We start from the raw sequence: 20,484 nt of genomic DNA, 5'->3' as shown, positions 1-20,484 counted from the left end.
CTGTGTCACATTGAATCTGCCTGAGAACTACATTAACCCTTTTGATACCAACCAGCTTGAAACTGCCTCTGACTCTGTAGTACAAATGTCTTACTTTCAAAAGTTCTGAATTAAAATCTTCCATCAAATCATAATTTAATTTCCTAACACTAGCTTAATGTTAACAAAGTTATTTTACTAAATTCTTTGTTATATTTAAAATTAGTTGAAGAAACAGAGCATCTCAACAGAAATTTGGTAACAAAAGGTTTAAGGACACACATGTTTGTGGAGTGCTCAGCCACATGCACGTTAATTTCATGAGCAGACTGTTCCATTGATCAGATCAACTGGAACCTTCACTGTCATAACCAAAAGAGTGTGGTTAAACATGCATTATTTTCTAACTCTGAGATTTTAAGAATGTGATTGTTTATTTTTAGAATGACATTGTAGAGTGTTGTATGACATTGAAAGAGGCTAGATCTGGCTACTTTGAACAGGTAGAATGTTTGGGCTTGATATGGCCAGTTTGAATGCTAAAGTGTTAATTATCAAGGCACATCATTAACACAAGAATATTAAAAACTTTCTCATCATTTCCAGAGGGAGTACTGCATACTATCTATCACTTGTAACCTGTAATTTGAACCAGACCGTGGATACAATGGAAAAGTGCCTTATTAACTTTATGGAGTAGGAGTTACAGGGACTTGTGTTAATGTTTTTCCCAAAAGCATTAGCAGAACAAATGAAGTAGCGACAACCAGAAATCAAACTTGAATTGTCGATTCAGTCTGATGAAAATTTACAACCTCCCTTATGACACTCATTAAATGAATCATGCAATAATACTATTTCTCCATGTGTGTTACAACATCATACATAATTATTCTGTCCAAAATAAAAGAAACCAGATGGTTTCTACTTGATAAACTAATTAATAATGTAAAAAATTTTACCAACGTTTTGTATTGCTTAAAGTTTCAAGATATGCTTCTTTTATTGATGATACTGTACGAATTAATTAAAATACCCTAGGATGCATAGCCTAGTGGCTAGGATGTTGCACTCATGACCACAAGATCGTGGTTTCATTTCCTAGACCCAGTAGTGCATTGTATTCCTGAGCAAAACACTTTATCTTCTGTTGCTCTGCGATCACTTCGACACCTGACACGTGGTACACCATGCACCCGTTCTGGCAACATCGATTTGATGGAGGGATTGCACTAATGTACAGCACATACATTTGATCATTATAAACAAATTATTTATGCAGGTCATTCAGCAAAAGCTGAACACTCATGTCATCTTTGAGGAGAGAATCCATCAGCTGAACCATTCATTCTCTTAAAGTCCTTCATAGTTTCTGTTTATTTACACAAAATGGTAACTTGCACCTGTTTATTTTTATTTATAATCCAATTCACACCATTACTTTATTAGTTCTAGTATCCTGATGTCTATCCAATTAATTTTAAATTCTAATTGTAAAATATTTTCTAAGTAATATCTGGTAACATTTTCAGGTATTTGGAGTAGATAATGACTTATATTATCAATCCAACATCAACGACTCAACTACAGTAAAACGTCTAACAAAAGATGGAATATTAAATCAAATATTCAATGGAGTTCCTGACTGGCTGTATGAAGGTAAGCTAGAATGGTTTTTTTATGGCTTTCCATAGTCCAGTTGGTCTGTATTTATCTCAAGTCTTCATAGAATTAAGCTGACAGGAGACATACGTATTTTACCAGAAAACACTATGAAATCTTTTTAGCATGGATCTTGGTGATTAATTCTCCACTGACAGTTCCTAATATTAGGTAGGCTGTGAATGAAGATGAGAAATGATCACATTAATATTATTTGTGTTGTCATGTCATATATTTTTATTAACTCATTTTATTTATATGCACATGCATACATAGATTTGATTTAATGGAACAACATTCAACTGTTGCATGCAAATAATATGTGTATGATCTGACATTACAGCACAAGGTCAATACCTCTTGTCGAACATAATACAAGTATGTTCAATAAGAAAAGTAGAAGACGACGACATAGCTCCATGTGGTCTGCTGGATGGTTCTCTGATCTGAGGCTGAATTTGCCAGCTTTTATAATCATTATCAAAAGTTTTCCACAAACTTCAATCAAGCTATTTGGCAGGAAAACATGCACACTTCCTTTGAAATTCACTGCATCAACCATAACAAGTCAGTCAATGCTGATTGATTGAGCCATATTTGCTTGGACATTAATACTTTTTATAGCAGTACATTGCCTTTTATGATAGTGCTGTAGGTCATGGTCCTGACCTGGAAAAATCTGAGGGCGATGGTTCAACAGTAAGCAAGAGCCCCATTACTGAAGTCTTCTTACAGTTTATTATAACGCAAACAAAAAGATTGTCACAAACTATAAAAGAAAAGAGTTCACAAGGTATACAGAATTCAAAATAGTTCAATATACCAGGTCATCCCATAAGTTCTGTCTGAATTTTGAATAAAGAAAACAAGTGATCAAATGTTATATTTAATTGAAATTTAATCATCAGTGTACTTTCCCTGATTATCTATGACTTCCTCCCATCTATTTACAAGCTTTTTAATCCCATCAATGTAAAACTCTTTTGGTTTCAAAGCAAAGAACTCTGAAATGTCAGTTTCGACCTCCTCTGGGCTTGCGAAAGTTATATCCCCCAAATGATTCTGTAAACTACGAAACAAATGGTAGTCTGAAGGAGCAAGGTCAGGAGAATAAGGTGGATGAGGAATTTTTTCCCAACCAAGCTCTTCGATCTTCTGTGATGTGATCTTTGCAGTGTGGGGTCATACATTGTCCTGATGAAATATCACTCCTTTTCAATTCACTAAAGTGAGTCTTTTTTTCTTCAAAGTTTGGTTCAAACGCTCTAACTGCTGACAGTAGACTTGAGCATTGATTGTTGCATTAGGTGGTAACAAGTCAAAGTAAATTACTCCTTTGCTATCCCGCCAGATAGAGAGAAGAACCTTTTTTCCATGAAGTTCCCTTCTCAGTTGTGGTTGAGCTTTTTCCCTTTTATCAAGCCACTGTTTATGACGATTAACATTTCAATAGAAGATCCACTTTTTGTCACAAGCCTATCCAAAAAGGGTGAAATGAGTTCATGAGAATGGAGAGAAGAGCAGTTGTCAACTTGGGATTTGCGGTTGCTGTTGAACAATTCATGAGGCCCCCATTTTCCAAGTTGTTGAAGATGACGATAAACAGTTGTATGGTTTGAACTAAGCTTTATTGCCAATTCTTCAAATGATAATGTAGGATTTTCTTCAAGTAGTGCCTCACGGAGCTTATCATCAAACTTAAATGGACCTCCTGTTCAATCTTCATCTTCTAGGCTGAAATCTCCACTTCTGAATTTTGCAAACCAGCTTCTGCAAGTTCTTTCGTTCAAGCATTCTTCTCATAAACTGAGTGTATGTTTCGAGTCGCTTCGGCTGCAGAGTTTCCCTTTTTGTACTCATAAAGGATTATGTGCCTCAAATGCTCTTTAGATACTTCCATGTTAAAAAGGGTTTTAATCAAAGAAATTTTAATTCTATTATTCTGTAAAATAATATTCAATTAGTTTAAATGTACACAAATGCATAAAAATGATTTTTAATTCCATTAGACATTCTAAAATACTATTAAATTTCATTCAATTTTAAAAAAAGGTAAAATCAGACAGAACTTATGGGATGACCTGGTAGCACAGAAATGTGGTATCATACATAAAATACATGTTCATACTTGGCCAGCCAATGAACTTTTCTGCCACTTTTAAGAGTAATATAGTAATGTCTTGTTTTAGGAACAACAGATTTATGTGCTGAAGGTGTCTGTGTATGAATAAGTAATTTTATCATTGTGCGTCAAATGTATTCGCATCAAGTTGAGCTTTTTTAAATTGTGTCAATATGGTGAAATGAATTGTAAAAAGCAGAAAAAGACTGGGAGTCTGTTTAGCAGGTACCAAAGGTCATTCAAGATCCATAGAAATATCATACCATATACACTCCATGGAAGCAGGCAGAGAAACCAGATAAAATTTTAAAGATGATACAGAGTTCTTCAGTTGTTGTAATTCATCCAATTCTTAGTCATTAGCAAGTTTTTCCAAATCAATGGAATCACTGTGGTGCACAGAATTCACATAGAATATATATATATATAATAGAAAATTTAGACAAATATGTATAATTAGGTTAGTGCGTTTAAATGCTGAGTAGAGCACCAGCACAGTTCAGGCTATCTGTTGTTATCTGTAGTTGTGGTACGCTTCCATTGGATTTACTTCAGGAACTTCACAGTGGCAGTATTAATTAATAGTAAGAGATGGATTTTGTATTAGACTTTTATCATGTACAACATGTTTCGACCCATCAGTCTGGGTCTCTTCAGGTACATTGATAAAGAAGTTTCACTAGAGATTTTTAGTGTCAGCAGGCTTCTTGTTATATGTCCATCGAGTTTGAAAATTAATAAAAGCAAAAAATTCAAATATGAACATGGAAAGCATACATTCCAGTTTAGATAAAATGATATAATCAGCTTCCGCTGTAATAACTGCTTAGGGAAAAAAGAAAGTAGAAGGTGAAAGGAAGATTAATACTTAGACAAATATTTTCGCGTTCGTGCATATACACACTCACACACATGTACATACATCCACACATTTTTACTATATACTTGGTCTTATTATTGTTCTTATTTTAGTGTTCTTTGTCTTAAATCTATCATCACACATCTTGTGACCTCTTCAGTAATTCTCCATCCCATGTCTTCCTATTCTGTTTAGTTCATTCTGTCTTTCTGTGATGTCTATTCTTATCTGCACATACACCTGATTCTACATGTCTCTTTCTATATATATATATATGCATTACACCCCTATGATTTGATTTACTACATGGTTTGTACCCTGGTCCACTAAAGGAGCTTTTTGTGAGTACCACCAGATTAGATAAATCCATATATTGTGCATTAAATTTATATATATATATGTGTGTGAGTGTGTGTGTGTAATCTCCTACTAGATCATCCTATCAGGGCTTTACTTGCATTCGATGCAGCAGCTGCTGGCTGGAAGAGGCCTCATAGCAAGCCCCACACCAGATAGCTGGATGTGATTGGGGAAGATTTCCAGAGGCTTGATGTCACCTTTGAGGATGCAATGGTGAGCACTGGTGAAACTGGTCAGCTCTATGCATTGCGATGTCTCTGGGACCTCTAACCTGTGATGACCCCCATCCCATGAAGTAAGAAAGTATTTGTACAGTAGAAGATATAATGTTTAATAGTATTACATAAAGAACTAGGCAAGCTGATATAACAGATAAATTTATAGTACTATAGAAATTAATATAGTACAGTTTTTACATCACTTTATGTGATTGCATTAGATCAGTCATTTCATGTGATGGAGGTACTGTGAAGTCTTTACGTTTCCCGCAACATAATTTCCGAATACTTCGTTTTAGACTTGTATCAGAAAGCCACAAAAACGGCACCACTAAAAATCTTGACATGAATATTAAAAACGCTATGTAAATCTTTTGTTCAACTATTTTTTTATACATTAGAAAATACGTAATGTTTTCAATAGAGTAGACAACTATGATGAATACACCAATAACTATCACAGTTATTAATGATGATTTCATTGTATCATTTTCTCTACTCTTCGCGGCAATGCTGATCAATAGACATACAAATACTAGCATTGACATAATATATAAGTTCACTATAGCTAAATAGATATGGTAGGAAATAGTATCTAAGAATATCTTACATGAGCCACCTTCGTAATATGAGCCAGCTAGAGTCATTGATAATACTTTGATCCAGATAAAAGCCCACAAAACCACTGTTAATATGATCTGCACGCACAGAAAACTTTGACTTTCATATTTGCTTGGTTTAAAGTATTTTACGATAAAATCGCAACAAATAGGGAGCATGAAATAAACAGCACCCTCCTCAGCCACGGAACTTAGTATAAAAATCACTAAGCAGCTAGACAGTGGCAAATCATTGAATATAAAAATGTGTACGTAACGGAAATAAAAAAGCAAGGCAAACAGTGTGTAGTTAAACATATAAGTCAACAGTACGAAAGAGCGTGTTTTTTCATAGACTCTACGATCTAGGAAAATGGCAATCGTTAACAACGCGTTGAGCGCGAATATTATGATGACTGCAATACAAGCAGTTATACTTATCCAGTTAAACGCAGGGTTTGCATTAGTTGTAGAATTGTATTCTTGTTCGTTCTGTTCAAGATTTTCCATGTTGCTTTAGCCACAATTGCTTCAAACTTAGTCGTTATTTTTAGATAGTTTTCGGAATAATGTTATACAGTTTTCACTTGTTGAATGTTCGCGGAGTTCTTTGTTATACGTTTCCGGTGTTCTCATATTAAACGTCCCCGGTGTTCATGTGTGTGTGTGTGTTTGTGTGTGTGTGTGTGTGTGTTCGTGTGTGTGTGTGTGTGTAATACGGTAAGGCTTCAACAAGTAGTATAACACTCGGTCACCTAAGAGTGTAAAAGTAATGTTACAATAAAACCACAAATCTTGTTAAATACCGCATCTCTTGTTTAATCGTCATCTTCTCAAAAGACAACTGACAAATGGTCTTGATCTCAGATTGGAAAATGGTGAAATAAATTATTTCGACCAGAAAACCCTGTGTAGCTCTATTTGACAAGATTTGCGAGTTTTATTATAACAATATACTCTTCTACATGTGTAGATAGACAGAAACCATATGTGTATATATTTTTTTGCTAACCCTAAAACCCTAACCCTAAAACCCTAACCCTAACACGCTAACCCTAAAACCTTAAAGCTAAAACCAGTACAAACGCACGAACGATGTCATAAATAACAGTGACAAACGAAAAACACATCGCCAATAGTTGTTGTTGACAAACAACGGCAGTAATTTTATTCAGTTGAATACACGTCATTGATTGGTTGAAATTACCAAAATAGGACAACTTTAGTGTGAAATAACTTTGTAAATATAAGTTTTTCTCAAAAATGCTTAGAGTAAAAGATGTTTTATATGACACATTCTACCAACGTCCGAAGTTTGAAAGTGTTTAGTTACAAAAAATTATTTTTTAAATCTGTCAGTCAAAAGGTAAGTTTTTTAAAAAATTTTTTTATCAATATTCAATTTTGCTTGCGATAGCTGGTTCTTTTGGTCAAACTATCATATTGTAGCGAGGCACAAGAAGCCAGAGCCATTTTGTACAAGATCTCGCTGGTAGCCATTACCATGTCCGAGAAACAATCTGCCATCAACCTGCACGCGGTGAATCTATCCCAGATAAAAACTTATGGTCAGGTCTCATTACACCTAGATCTAAACCTTCGAAGGGATTTTAGGTGGGTTTTTGTTATAGCAGATCTACCGTACCCCATTCTGGGCGTGGATTTCTTAAACCACTGTCACTTATTACTAGATGTCAGGCGACAGAGACTCATGGACAATTCTACATCTTTGTTTACACCTACTCAGGTTACTAATAATGCTGTTTTCAGTCACCACTGCTGGTGACCAGTTCCACTCCCTGTTGGCTTCTTTCCAAGAGCTGGTAGATCCGACTTTCAAATCAATCGAAGTCACACACTCAACTCGCCATTATATGGCCCACCCATCTTTTCAGTCCACGGCGACTCGCTCCTGATCTGCTCAAAAAGGCTTTATCTGAGTTTGAGCATATGCTTCAACTCGGCCTTATTCGCTCCTCCACCAGCCCTTGGGCATCCCCTCTACATTTGGCATGGAGCTATAATGAACCATGCGCTGCCATAAAGATGGTCACTGGGAGTGAGCCACATGAACGAGAACTAAAAATAAACGACTATTGAATTGCACTCAGCTTGTAAACTTCTTCTTTGTGTTCCAGATCCTTAAGACTACAGAAATAAATTATAATGGGAGAAGGAGATACTCCACAGGTATCACAAGCCTTCAATTCCATTATATCTCCAGCTGCTTCAGATGAAAATTATCAAAGCATAGTACAATGGTTTAGCATTTTTCAAAAGTGTAGTATGCAGCACATACGACAGTTTTGCAGAAATATTTCTGACTGAAAATATACATGAATAGGGTTGTGTAGTATGGTGGTATAGTGGTATGATGGTGTTGGGAGGTGGGAGAGGCAAGAGTAAGGAAAGCAAGGGTGGCATGTGGGTTAGGCTGAGGGTGGGGTTAGGCTGAGGGTGGGGGTAGAGGCGGGGTATGTGGGTAGGCAGAGGGTGGGGTAGAGGTGGGATGTGTGGGTAGGCAGAGGGTGGGAGTAGAGGTGGGGTGGGGTTGGGGTATTTGGGAGTAGGTGTAGGGGGTGGGGTGGGATGGGAAGGCTAGTGAAGGTGGGTTGGAATGTGTAGGGGTGAGGTGAGGTTACAAGGAAGGGGTGACGATGAATGGGGGAAGGAGAAGGTGGGTAGGAGTGAAGAGAAGAAGTAGGAGTTGGAGCAAGAGAGGAGAGGTGGGTGGGAGGAAGTAGGTGTGAGGGGGAGAGAGGTGAGGGGAGGAGGTTAGATGAAGAGAGGAGGAGAGTCGAGCCCATGTGGTGCAAAGGAGAGAAGAGAGATTAATCCCTGTTCACAGTACAAATGGAAGTCCAGATGGCCCCTGTGCAAGGACAATCCAAACACAGTCAGGTGCTGCAAAGAGTAACCGGTAGAGCAGAAATGGCGCAAGACCGGGGTGTCATTGCCAAGTTGGATATCTCAGAGGTGTTCCGCGAACCAGTCAGCCAAGTGCTGTCCCGTATGCCCGATGTATAGAGAAGGGCAAAGAGAGCAGGAGATGCAGTAGATGACATTGGTAGAAGTGCAGGTGAAGGAGTCAGTGATGTGATAGGGTCAATGATGGGTGCCGGTGAGGAGGGTGGTGTTGGAGAGGTAAGGGCAAGTGTGGTAGCATGGGCGGGAGCAGGAGAACGAGCCAGGTTGGGTTAGGGAAGAAGTTGTGAACCAAGAGGTCTCGTACGTTGTGGGTTCATTTGAAGGAGAGGAGGGGTCAGTTAGAAAAGATGTGCGAAGTGGAGGGGTCAGACTGGAGTCTCCGGAAGGCTCGGAGAATGGTGTGTTGGAGAGGTAGAGTGGTGGGGTGGTAGGTAAGGGGAAATGGGAGGCAGGATACAGCGGGGCAGGTTCAAGGAGAGAGCAGATGCACGGTCCACGGAACATGCTCTGGCAAGGGTGGTGTAGATAGTGGTGAGGGGATATCCACATAGGATGAAGTGGCAAGCCATGAGTTGAGACCGAGTCTCAAGGTTATGGCCGTTACTACAGAACCTGCTTAGATGGAGGAATTGGGAATAGAGGATGGAAAGCTTGGTGTGTTTAGGGTGGGAGGAGGAGAAGTTGAGGTATGAGCGTGAGTCTGTGTGTGTTTATAGTGGATGGAGGTGGTGAGAGTGGAGTGATGAATGCTGACTGAAATGTCAAGAAAGGAGACAAAGGTGTCAGAGATAGTGCAGGGAAAGTGGAGAGTAGGATGGAAAGATTTGACAAAAGAGAATAAGGAATCTAGATGTTCACAGAAAATGTATATATATATATATGTGTGTGTGTGTGTATGTATGTATGTAATATATATATATATATATATATACGTGTGTGTGTGTGTGTATATGTATATATATATATATATATATATATATATATATATTATCGAGACTATTTGCAACATGAATATGTCCATGTGATTGTATGATGTATGTGTGATATTTATTAAAAATTATGTATGATATTTGTGCATAAATATGGTTTTGTCTCGAATAATATTTATATATATATATAAAATCGATATCCTATTTTGTAAATTTGGATTATTCCCTAATATTTATATTTATATATATATATATATAGTGACAAACCTTCAATTTTTTTATCAACTTGCTCCATTATAATTTTATATTTCGGATATTCAAATATTTCTTTCAAACATTTGAGATCTACAATATGCCAGGAATAGATCAGTTTCATTCTTTAGCATTTAAACTGGCCTTGTCTGAACCAAATATTCAACCTGTTTTATATTCAACTTACCCAAATGTGGCCTCTCACACCTACCCTGCAATGTTGTTCTAAAAATCACATCATCAAAATATCAAAGCTACAACATAATACATGATTAATTCAAAACAATATGAATAAGCATTAAAATTTGATAAGCATAATAAAATAGAAATTTTGACATTCCGACAGACTTAAATAACTACAAATAACCAGTTTTTACATATTCTAAGTTTCACACAGATACCCACTCGTATATGAGCTGATGTGCCTAAAATAAACAATATATACCACTTTTCTATCTAAACTTATCAGGTGTGGGGGAATAGCAACAAATTATTTCTGTGATAAATAAGATATAATTGTTTCCCCAACTTTTTGATATTTTACAATATGTCTATCTTATTACCACATGCCTAACACCTTGGGCTTGTGTCTACTGTCATAGCTTTCGGTTGAGCCAATCCTTGTGAGTGGAACTGAGCCAGTGGAAACTGTACAGAAATACATTGGATGGAATATAGCTATTGTATTTTTCCAACATTGGAACTGCTAACTCCTATTTTCCACTTACCATGGATCGTAACTACACAATTCTTTATTTGGACATTACCAACTCTCTTCATTTGTTCATGGATTTACCTCATGAATACATATTTTAATTGGACTTTAATTGAATTGCTCCTCTTTTAGACAATATGAACAATAAATAATATTAGTTAGCTGTTGTGTAATGTTCTTCCACAGTTACATCTGTTTATCTTTTCATTCTCTGATGACTGTTTACTTGGCACATGGAATCTTTGCTCAGCATGAAGTTCCAATAGATGGGATGTTCTAGAAACAGCTGTTAGAGACTAAATACATCTCTTCATTATGTTATAATATTCATCATCGTCATCATTTAACGTCCACTTTCCATGCTAGCATGGATTGGACGATTTGACTGAGGTCTGGCGAACCAGACTCCAATCTGATCTGGCAGACTTTCTACAGCTGGATGCCCTTCCTAACTCCAACCACTCTGGGAGTGTAGTGGGTGCTTTTATGTGCCAATTTGGTGGTACTGGCAACGGCCACGCACAAATGGTGCTTTTTATGTGCCACCTGCACATGTGCCAGTCCAGCGGCACTGGCAACGACCTCGCTCGAATGTTTTTTTCACATGCCACCAGCGCAAGTGCTAGTAAGGCAACGCAGGTAACGATCACGCTCGAATGGTGTGTTTAATGTGCCATCGGCACAAAGGCCAGCTTGTTGCTCTGGCAATGATCTCACTCGTATGGTACTCTTAGTGCTCCACTAGCAACAGATGCCAGTCACCGAGTTTGATTTCGATTTCACTTGCCTCAACTGGTCTTCACAAGCAGAGTTTAGTGTCCAATGAAGGAAAGGCACGCATAAGTTGACTGGTTACACCCCCTAGCATAAGCCACAAGGTTATGGTCACACTTGCGCTTGCCAAGTGTGTTATGTTATAATATTATATAACTAAATTAAATGACATTGTGAAGTTTTACCATAATGTTTGCCCCTTCATTTCTGCTTTCACACACATGTGCGCACAAACACACACACATAAATCAATGTGTCATGTTACCCTATGCAACAGAAATGTCATGATGGTCATTGGCATTTACAAGGAATATCTAATTATATATTGTTGTATGCCCTCCTTTCCCCTCTCAAGTTCACCCACCCCAGTCAATCCTATTCCAACAGAGCTGTGTTACAAATATAGTTGATTGAACATTTGGGTGTGCCTACTTATCCAACTCTCACCATATTTCATGCCCTTCCATCCTACTCAATTTTTCATTATGTGTATATAACAAGGATTAACTAAATTTACCTATGGAGATTTGTTTATAGTTGTTGGGTTTTATGTGTGTTTTTTTTTTTTAGTAAATCAGAAGTTATAAGCTGAGAAATTGTGATATGAAAATGCTTTAGATTGCTCTCAAGTCCCAGTATATGTCGATCATATGGATATCACATCTTACAAATATCCTATATATACAGAATATAGTGTCACATTGATTAAAAAGTTAATGAGGTTAAATATACTATGCTCTTCACAGTGTTGTCATCAACTCATACCGAAATATAGCAAAATGTATATAACAGAATAGTACTTTAGGGGTATTGGAATGGTAGAATCACTAAAACAGCAGGCAAAATGCATTGCACTATTTAATTGCATCTCTTTCCATTCCAAGTTTGGATCTTATCAAGGTTGACTTTGCCTTTTGATCCTTTAGGGTTTGATAAAACATAGTACCAGTCAAATACTTGATTCAAAATTTGTAGCCTTATGTCATATCATCGTTTAAGATCCTCTTTTCCACATTTGCATGGGTCAGATGGAATTTATTGAAACAGATTTTTTACAGCCGGATGCCCTTCTTGTTTCCAACCCTCACCTGTTTTCCAAGTGAGGTAAATATTTCTCCATGTTTTCATGGAAGATTGGAAATGGAGGACACCACTTACATGATGATGACATTTACATTTATCACATGAAGTCAAGGCAAGGAGGCTGTAACACACACATACACACATACACACACACACACACATATGATGGGCTTTCTTCAATTTCAGTTTAACAGATCCACTCACAAGGCTTCGGTTGGCCCAGGGCTATGTTAGAAAACATTTGCCCAAAGTACCATATAGTGGGACTGAACCCAAGACCATGTGGTTGAGAAGCAAACTTCCTACCACACAGCTATGCCTGCACCTAACAAGCTTTGGCATTCATTCTCTTTGAATTAATAAAATTAAAGTACCACTCAGTACCAGCCTAATATTGAGGTTGATTTAACCAGCTAAAGCCACAGCCAAAATGCGGTGTGGCTGATGATATGTGCATCTCTGATCACGAGCAGAAGTAGTCGGGGAGTATCAGTTATAGCCATGTGTTGAGGGGGATTCTTTGGGGTTTGGATAATTCACCTCTGGAAACTTGGGTGTTTCGTTCATTATCCTTAAACAACCTTTAATCAAGAACCTTTTGAGTGGGATAGGCTACTCAACCTGAAGAAAATTCTAATTGAGCCCCGCCTGCAAGGTCATGCGCTGTTTATCTTGATATGAAATCATCATATTGCACATATATGAATGTGATGCATGTGCCTGGTGTACCCTTATCAGATGGGTAGTCATGATCAGTATACTGGGCCTTGTATATTTTACACCAATGTCACTTTGATGGCATGCACTGCTCTCTCAATAATAATGACAATAAAAGAAGAAAAAGAGAACATGCATGATGATTGACATAGCATGACCCGGTGATAACAAGATCAAAGAGAAAGAAGAAGAAGAAAACCTGAACAACTACGATGATTTGAAGTGGGAAATTCGAAGGTTGTGATCAATGAGGAGAGTGGATGTGGTACCTAGAGTAATTGGTGCACTTGGAAGCATCAGCACGCAACTACCATCAAGGCTCAAATAGATTGATATAAATGCAAAGGTAGAGCACCTACAAAAATTAGCATTGCTTGGAACTGCAAGAATTCACAGAGTTCTTGAAGCATGACCAGTAAATGAGTGTCACCTTAGTCTGCTGGCTGTGGAAAGCTGACACTTTCCATCACACCCAGCAAGATATGCTGTGAGTTTGTAGACCCTCTTCGGTCATGAATGACCATGGGATTGAACCTAGAAAGTTCCCCTTCAAGGCACAAGTCCAGGCTAGGTTGATTATGGAAGACCAACAGTTGCTCATACATACCAGTCTCCCCTCACAACTCATTTCTACAGATTCTATCTATCTATCTATCTAATCTACATCTCAAAAACCGCTAAACCTCTTAATTTCTAACTTCTGATATTTTGTACTTCTGGTCTATCTTTCTATCTATGTTTCTCTATCTATCTGTTTGTCTGCCTGTCTATCTATCCATCTACCTCTGTCTGTCTGTTTGTCTATCTATCTATCTATCTATCTATCTATCTATTTTCTTTTTCTTTCTTTTTTTTCTTTTTTTTTCTTTTTTTTTGTTCTTTTCTTCCCTTTTACGATCCCTCTTGATCGAAAACCTACGCCACCCCCTTTTTTTATTTTTCATCCCCCAAAAGAAAAGCTCTACCTTGTAACTTGTCCCATCTGTGTGCAGCCCTGTGTGGCCAATAAAGAAACTTATCTATCTATCTATCTATCTATCTATCTATCTATCTATCTATCTATCTATCTATCTATCTATCTCTCTCTCTCTCTCTCTCTCTCTCTCTCTCTCTCTCTCTCTCAAGTATCACCTCCTCTTTTTACCTGTTCATTTATTCCTCCTAGCTCAACTTTACTTCTCTTAGCATAGCACCCCCCTCTCACCATCCTACACATCTCTCTGTTAATGCTAATGTTTATGAAATGTATGAACATCAAAATAGTTAGCTACTTATTTTAATCTCTGATATTTTAAGATCTTAACTAAAACATAATATCAAAAGAAGACATTAATACAAAATATGATTGGGTCAAGCCTCGTGAAATATGAGTAAATCCCTTGCTGACTGGAAGCAAAGTTGCTGGCAGTGGCAGCAGCCAGATCAGGCATGATTGGTTGAGCAAACATATAATTAAAGGTATTCGAGCTCTGCTCACCCAAAGCCACATTATAAACATATCTTTCTTTCTGAGACAGTAGGGTAGGATATGATGGATATTTAGTTACTATTTCTAGCAGATTGAGTGAACACAACCAATTCTTGGTTGAAGCCAATTCAACTTCCTTTACATCATATTTATGCTTTACAAAAGGAAAGGCAGATAAACAAAATCATTTCTAGTAGTAATTGTCTCAGACCTGTATAAAAATGAAGTCTTCAATTAATGTATTTGATTCTAAGAACAGCTGTATAGTCTCTTTCCCAATGCATCGTACTTGATTAATTTCCCCTGGAGATTTCTCATGCTTCACAATTCTTTGATGCTAATGGTTTAAAGCTTTGCATCTTATTCTTGTTTCTACTGTTCTTGTAACTGCTGCCATTACTGCTGTTAGCTGGATTGATTTCTTCACTAACTTATAATCCAGGTCAATCAAATGTAACATAGATATATATTGTTTTTAAATAACTGACTTTTCTCTTTCTAAATTTATCCAAAACAACAGTTCATGATTCATATAATAGTGATGATGATGGTGGTGGTTTCTTTTATTTGCCACAGGGACATAGACGAGGGGCGACATCACAAGGACAGTCAACAGTATGTGTGTGTGTGTGGTAGGGCATTCAATTAAAGATGTGAAAGAAAAGGAAAAGACAGTGAAAAAAAAAGACAGTGAGACAAAAAGTACACATAATATACAATGTATGGGAACACATTAATGATGCAATCCTCTCGTTAAAAGAGAACCTCGAACTCAAGCTAATCAAAGAAACCCACAGACCACCAAAGGCACAAGCCCTCACCTAACTGTTGTTCTCCATAACCATTTTTGCCACAGTCACCCACCTTTTTACAAATTCAAGTAGTTCCCTATCCAACCTTATTTTCCTTTCCAAATGAAACTTAAGAAAGTTGATATGAGCTTAACTGAAGAGGAAGGTGTCTTTCCTCTCTCCCTTCAGCCTCATCCACCACACAACTTGCTACTAGACAGAGCAATACTACCTACCCTGCTTTGTTAAAGATAGATGGATGGATAATCCTCATGATGAACTCAACCAATTACTGGATTCATTCTATAAGCAACAACAGCTGTTTGGTATAACTCCACAAGTCAGCAATGCTCAGACATTACACAAATACCTGCAGCATGCTTTCATTGATCTGTACACATCTCAGACAGTCCCACCTGCCAGTACTTTCATGTCTGTAGTGTTTATGACACAGTGAAGGTGCATGGTTTAGTGGTTAGGGTATTTGACTCACAATCATAAGGTCATGAGTTTGATTTCCAGTGGTGCATTGTGTCCTTAAGTAAGGCACTTTATTTCCCGTTGTTCCAGTCCACTCAGCTAGCAAAGTTTATTAGTAGTACCTGTATTTCCGTGGGCTAGCCTTGTCACATTCAGTGTCATGTTGAATCTCCTTGATAACTAAGTTAAATATATGCATGTCTGTTGAGTGCTCAGCCACTTCTACATTAATTTCATGAGCAGGCTGTTCCATTATTCAGTTCAACTGGATCCCTTACCATCGTAAACAATGGAGTGCCAATTTATGACATAAGACCCACAATTTTCAAGGGAAGAGGTCAGTTATTATCTCATCAACTCCAGCACTTGATTGATATTCTATTTTATTGACTCCTGGAGGGATGAAAGGCAAAGTCACTCTCAACAGTATTTGAACTCAGAAGGTAAAGAGCTGGGAGAAATACCATTTTGTTTGATGCACTGATAACTCTACCAGCTTGCTGCCTTTCTAAATTAGGTACAAGGCCATTATCGAAAAACCTTTTGTGTTCCAAACATCATCTTAATGATGAAAAACTTAGTTATTCAATTAAATTCCTCCAAATTCTCAATCATTTTAACTAACAATGAAAATAAATATACAATGCATTTATTTAATCAGAAATATTGTTATGAAAGGTTTAAAGGTTGTAGATGTTAGAATTAATAAAACACTGGACAAAATATTATACAAATAGTATTCAGTTTTGTCTCTTTAAGTTTGGAATTATTTAGGATTGGCAAATGATTCTAGTTAAACATTCAGGTCAGTTTAGCCAACTGTGTTCTATTCTAAAATGTGTGACTTTTTGTTAATGATATAAATCAATATATTAATTTATTGATAGCTAAGCCGATGAATGAAGGACAAGCGTGTTTATATTTCACTGAAGTAAAACATGTTGCTCTAAAAAGCATGGAAAATTATCCTTTTTATCCACTTTCATATTCTCTCTCTCTCTCTCTCTCTCTCTCTCTCTCTCTCTCTTTCTGTTTAGTTGGATAGTTATTTGAGGCAGGATTTAACAGTCAGAGGTTCTTCTTGTCACCAATTCTTACCTGTTTCTCAAGTATGAAACTTTCTGTCCCAAATATTTTCCTAAGTGCAAAGTCACAATGTCATAAAGAGACATCAGTATTCAAGTACATTTTTGCATACACACACACACATTCATATATAAAAGGTGTGTGTGTACAATGGGATTCTTGCAGTTTCTGTTTACTAAATTCATCCTCAAAGAAACAGTTGCCTTATGACAATAGTAAAAGATTCTTACATGGTGGAAACAAGCCCAAAGCCACATGGTTACAAAGTATATCTGTTTACATTTCCAAAATAAATTTGTTAAGAAAGCACTCAATAAGAATATTCAGTCAATATATCTTGAGAAAACATATAATATTGATTTCTTACATAGTATGTACACAAGTTTATAGTTATACTCTATTATAATCAGATATTACAAATTTGTAACAGGTACTACCAGTACTGTTATTATTACTACTTCTGTTACCACCACTATTAAATGTTTAAATGCTTGAGATAGTTGTTGTTAGCAGATGTACATGTATATGCATTTGTGGTCAAGTGGATTTGGTCGTCACTATTCTTAGTTAAGAGGAATTAAGGTTCCCAGTTTGAATCTAGTCTGGTATTGTTATATTATTATATTATACTAGCAGTATCGCCCGGCGTTGCTCGGGTTTGTAAGGGAAATAACTATATAAGCATTTTAGAGAGTTATAGCCAAAAAATAGCAAAAAAATGCATTAAAAATGGAAAAAATATGATGGTAAATTTTTTTTTAAATCGTTGACTCATCGTAGACATTTTTAGAGAGTTACTTCCCTTTAAAAGAATATGCTTGAAAATGGAAGAAAATGATGATAAATTATTTTTTAAATCGTAGACTCATCGTAGAAGGGCTCAATATGAATCACGACTATAAGATACCCGGTTTTGGTTAAACTGCACCGCAAAATGTGGGAGTAGTTAGGAATCTAAATCGAAGGGGACAGACACTCACACAACTACAGTTTTATATATAAAGATTACATTCTTGGAGTCTAAACACTCCAAAAATAACATCTTGAACCGAATTTGAAAAAAAATGTTTTCAAAAATCTGAACAACCTAATAGTTTTACAACCACACTTTAATAAAGTGTACACAGTCTTTAAGTGTCTCATGAGTACTGTCTTTAGTATCTTTGTTTTCAAAGATTTCTTGTGTTTTTCACCTGAGTATAATGTTACCCAACAAATTAGACTATTAGTTTTTTGTTTTCTTTTTGTTCTGTTTTGTTGTTTTACATTAGATTTCTTGCATTATATGTGAATAAATACAATGATTTATTGCTTGCTCCCTCTGTCTCTCTTTCTGTTTTTTCTCTAATCCTAACTTTCTTCCTCTCTATTTATCAGAGGAAATTCTCTACAGCAACAAAGCCATATGGTTTTCGAAGACTGGCAAATGCCTTGCTTATGCTACTTTCGATGACAGGGGTGTTCGAATGTTTGAATATCCATATTATGGCTACATGGATGATGAATATCCAAAAATCAACCGTATTCCATATCCTAAAGTAAGTAAACTATTTCCTACTCCTTCTTGATGCTGTTGTTATTCACAGTTCTTTGAAATAATGTAAACCTCTGATACAACTAGCTTATATCAACAAACTTTACCTCACTGTATTACAGGATCTTTTACATTGCTATCTGATCTCCTAGAAACAGTGACTAAGTCACATTCACATTACACATTACTGTCTTAAAATAAGAAGGTCACATTGATGTGATCTTGGATGCATGCTACTTGAGAAAGGAGAAGTGGTGCTTATGATTTGAAAATCTTTGATCTGGTGATGGCAATGGGTTTTAGGAATTAGAGCTATGCTAAAGTTTTTGAAGCTCAGGTTGAGGAGGAGTGGGAGTTGACACGACAATCCTCCCAACCATGAGCTAAAAAGTAGGTGAACACCACACCCTTGCTTTACATTTCTATAACCACTTTAATCAAAGGTTTGCACAATCAGGGCAAACTGGATTTAAACAACATCAACAACAATTTAGTAACAAGAATTTAGTGAACTTAGCCAATTGAATGTTAAATGCCTTAGTCACAGATGCTATACTGTGAAAATGATAAGAACAGTAGAGCAGAAAAGTGCAAATTAAATGGCTAATTGGGGTTCCATTTTAATAACTGAAAAATCCCTCAGTCAAAATTCTGACTTCGCGTAAGCGTATGATAGTGGTCAGTTATTAAAAATAAGGACTTATTCAGCAGGTCATAAATACTGTGCCATAATGCTTGTGCATTATGGTGCAAGAAGCATCTTAGAAGATTTATAAAAACATAATTTCAGGATTTAGAAAATCAATTCAAATATTTGAATGACATGAAAATGCAGCAAGATACAAGTATGATTAATGAAATAGGGCAATTAATAGGTGCAGGTGTGGCTGTGTGGTAAGAAGCTTGCTTCCCAAACACATGGCTCTGAGTTCAGTCCCACAGCGTGGTACCTTGGGCAAGTGTCTTCAACTATAGCCTCAGGCCAACCAAAGCCTTGAGAGTGGATTTGTTAGATGGAAACTGAAAGAAGCTCATTTTGTGTGTGTGTATATATATACACACACATATATATATATAATGTATATGTATATATTCGTGTTTGTCCCCTCCCCACCATCACTTGACAACTGATGCTGTTGGGCTTATGTCCCTGTAACTTAGCAGTTCAGCAAAATGAACTGATAGAAGAAGAACTAGGCTTACAAAGAATAAGTCCTGAGGTCGATTTCTTTGACTAAAACCCTTTAAAGCAATGCTCCAGCATGGCTGCAGTCAAATGACTGAAACAAGTAAAAGAATAATAGTTCTCTATATTTTTGCTTAAATTTTAAACTTTAAAACGTAGTTTTCTTTTAAGCTTTCCACATAAAGTGTGGAAAATTTCTTTTATTTAATCTTCTGTGTTAGTCATTTTCTTTTTACATTTACTTTCCAATTTGCAAGTAACATTTTATTTGATCTCCAGTGGACAAAAGATTTCATTTCATTTTTTTTTTTTTTTTTTGGTATCTCCAGTGCAGTCAGAAAAGGCTGACAACATGATTTAGTTAATAGAAATATACTATTGAATATAATATTGAATATACCCCATCTAACAGTACAAGTTTTCTAGCTATCACTGTGCTCTAAAAATACATTGAACAAATCTAAACAAGTCTTTTTTATCCTTAATTTCTTCATGGACCAAAAAAGTGAGACTGGCATGACCAGTATTTGGTCCTAGTTCAGACTTTCTCTCAGAAACCAAATGCTTGACTTTGCCTACAGCAGAATATATCTTATAGTGATGTATATAGTCTTAAAAAAGAAAGACTTCAAGAAATCAGTAAATCCATTACCCAAAATATGCAGCTTAGTGCATCAATGATCATTTAATTGACCTAGCTGCCAGAAAAGCATTATATATGCTAATTGGATTTATTGATTGA

General features: G+C 36.5%; 1 protein-coding gene across 5 annotated transcripts in view; it reads left to right on the top strand.

Annotated features, from left to right (window-relative positions):
• LOC115211043 (dipeptidyl peptidase 4) overlaps positions 1-20,484 on the top strand; it is a 591,943-nt gene that overhangs the window by 513,642 nt on the left and 57,817 nt on the right. For all 5 annotated transcript variants that reach the window (XM_029779911.2, XM_029779910.2, XM_029779912.2 and 2 more), the window contains exons 8-9: positions 1,512-1,638; positions 18,400-18,560. In XM_029779911.2, the coding sequence (XP_029635771.1) occupies positions 1,512-1,638; positions 18,400-18,560 (288 nt within the window). The remainder of the gene's footprint in view (positions 1-1,511; positions 1,639-18,399; positions 18,561-20,484) is intronic.

The sequence above is a fragment of the Octopus sinensis genome, linkage group LG4 (genome assembly GCF_006345805.1).
Source record: "Octopus sinensis linkage group LG4, ASM634580v1, whole genome shotgun sequence".
In the NCBI taxonomy this organism is placed as follows: Eukaryota; Metazoa; Mollusca; class Cephalopoda; order Octopoda; family Octopodidae; genus Octopus; species Octopus sinensis.
The sequence above is the reverse complement of the archived record's forward strand: the minus strand, read 5'-3'. Positions and strand labels throughout refer to the sequence as shown.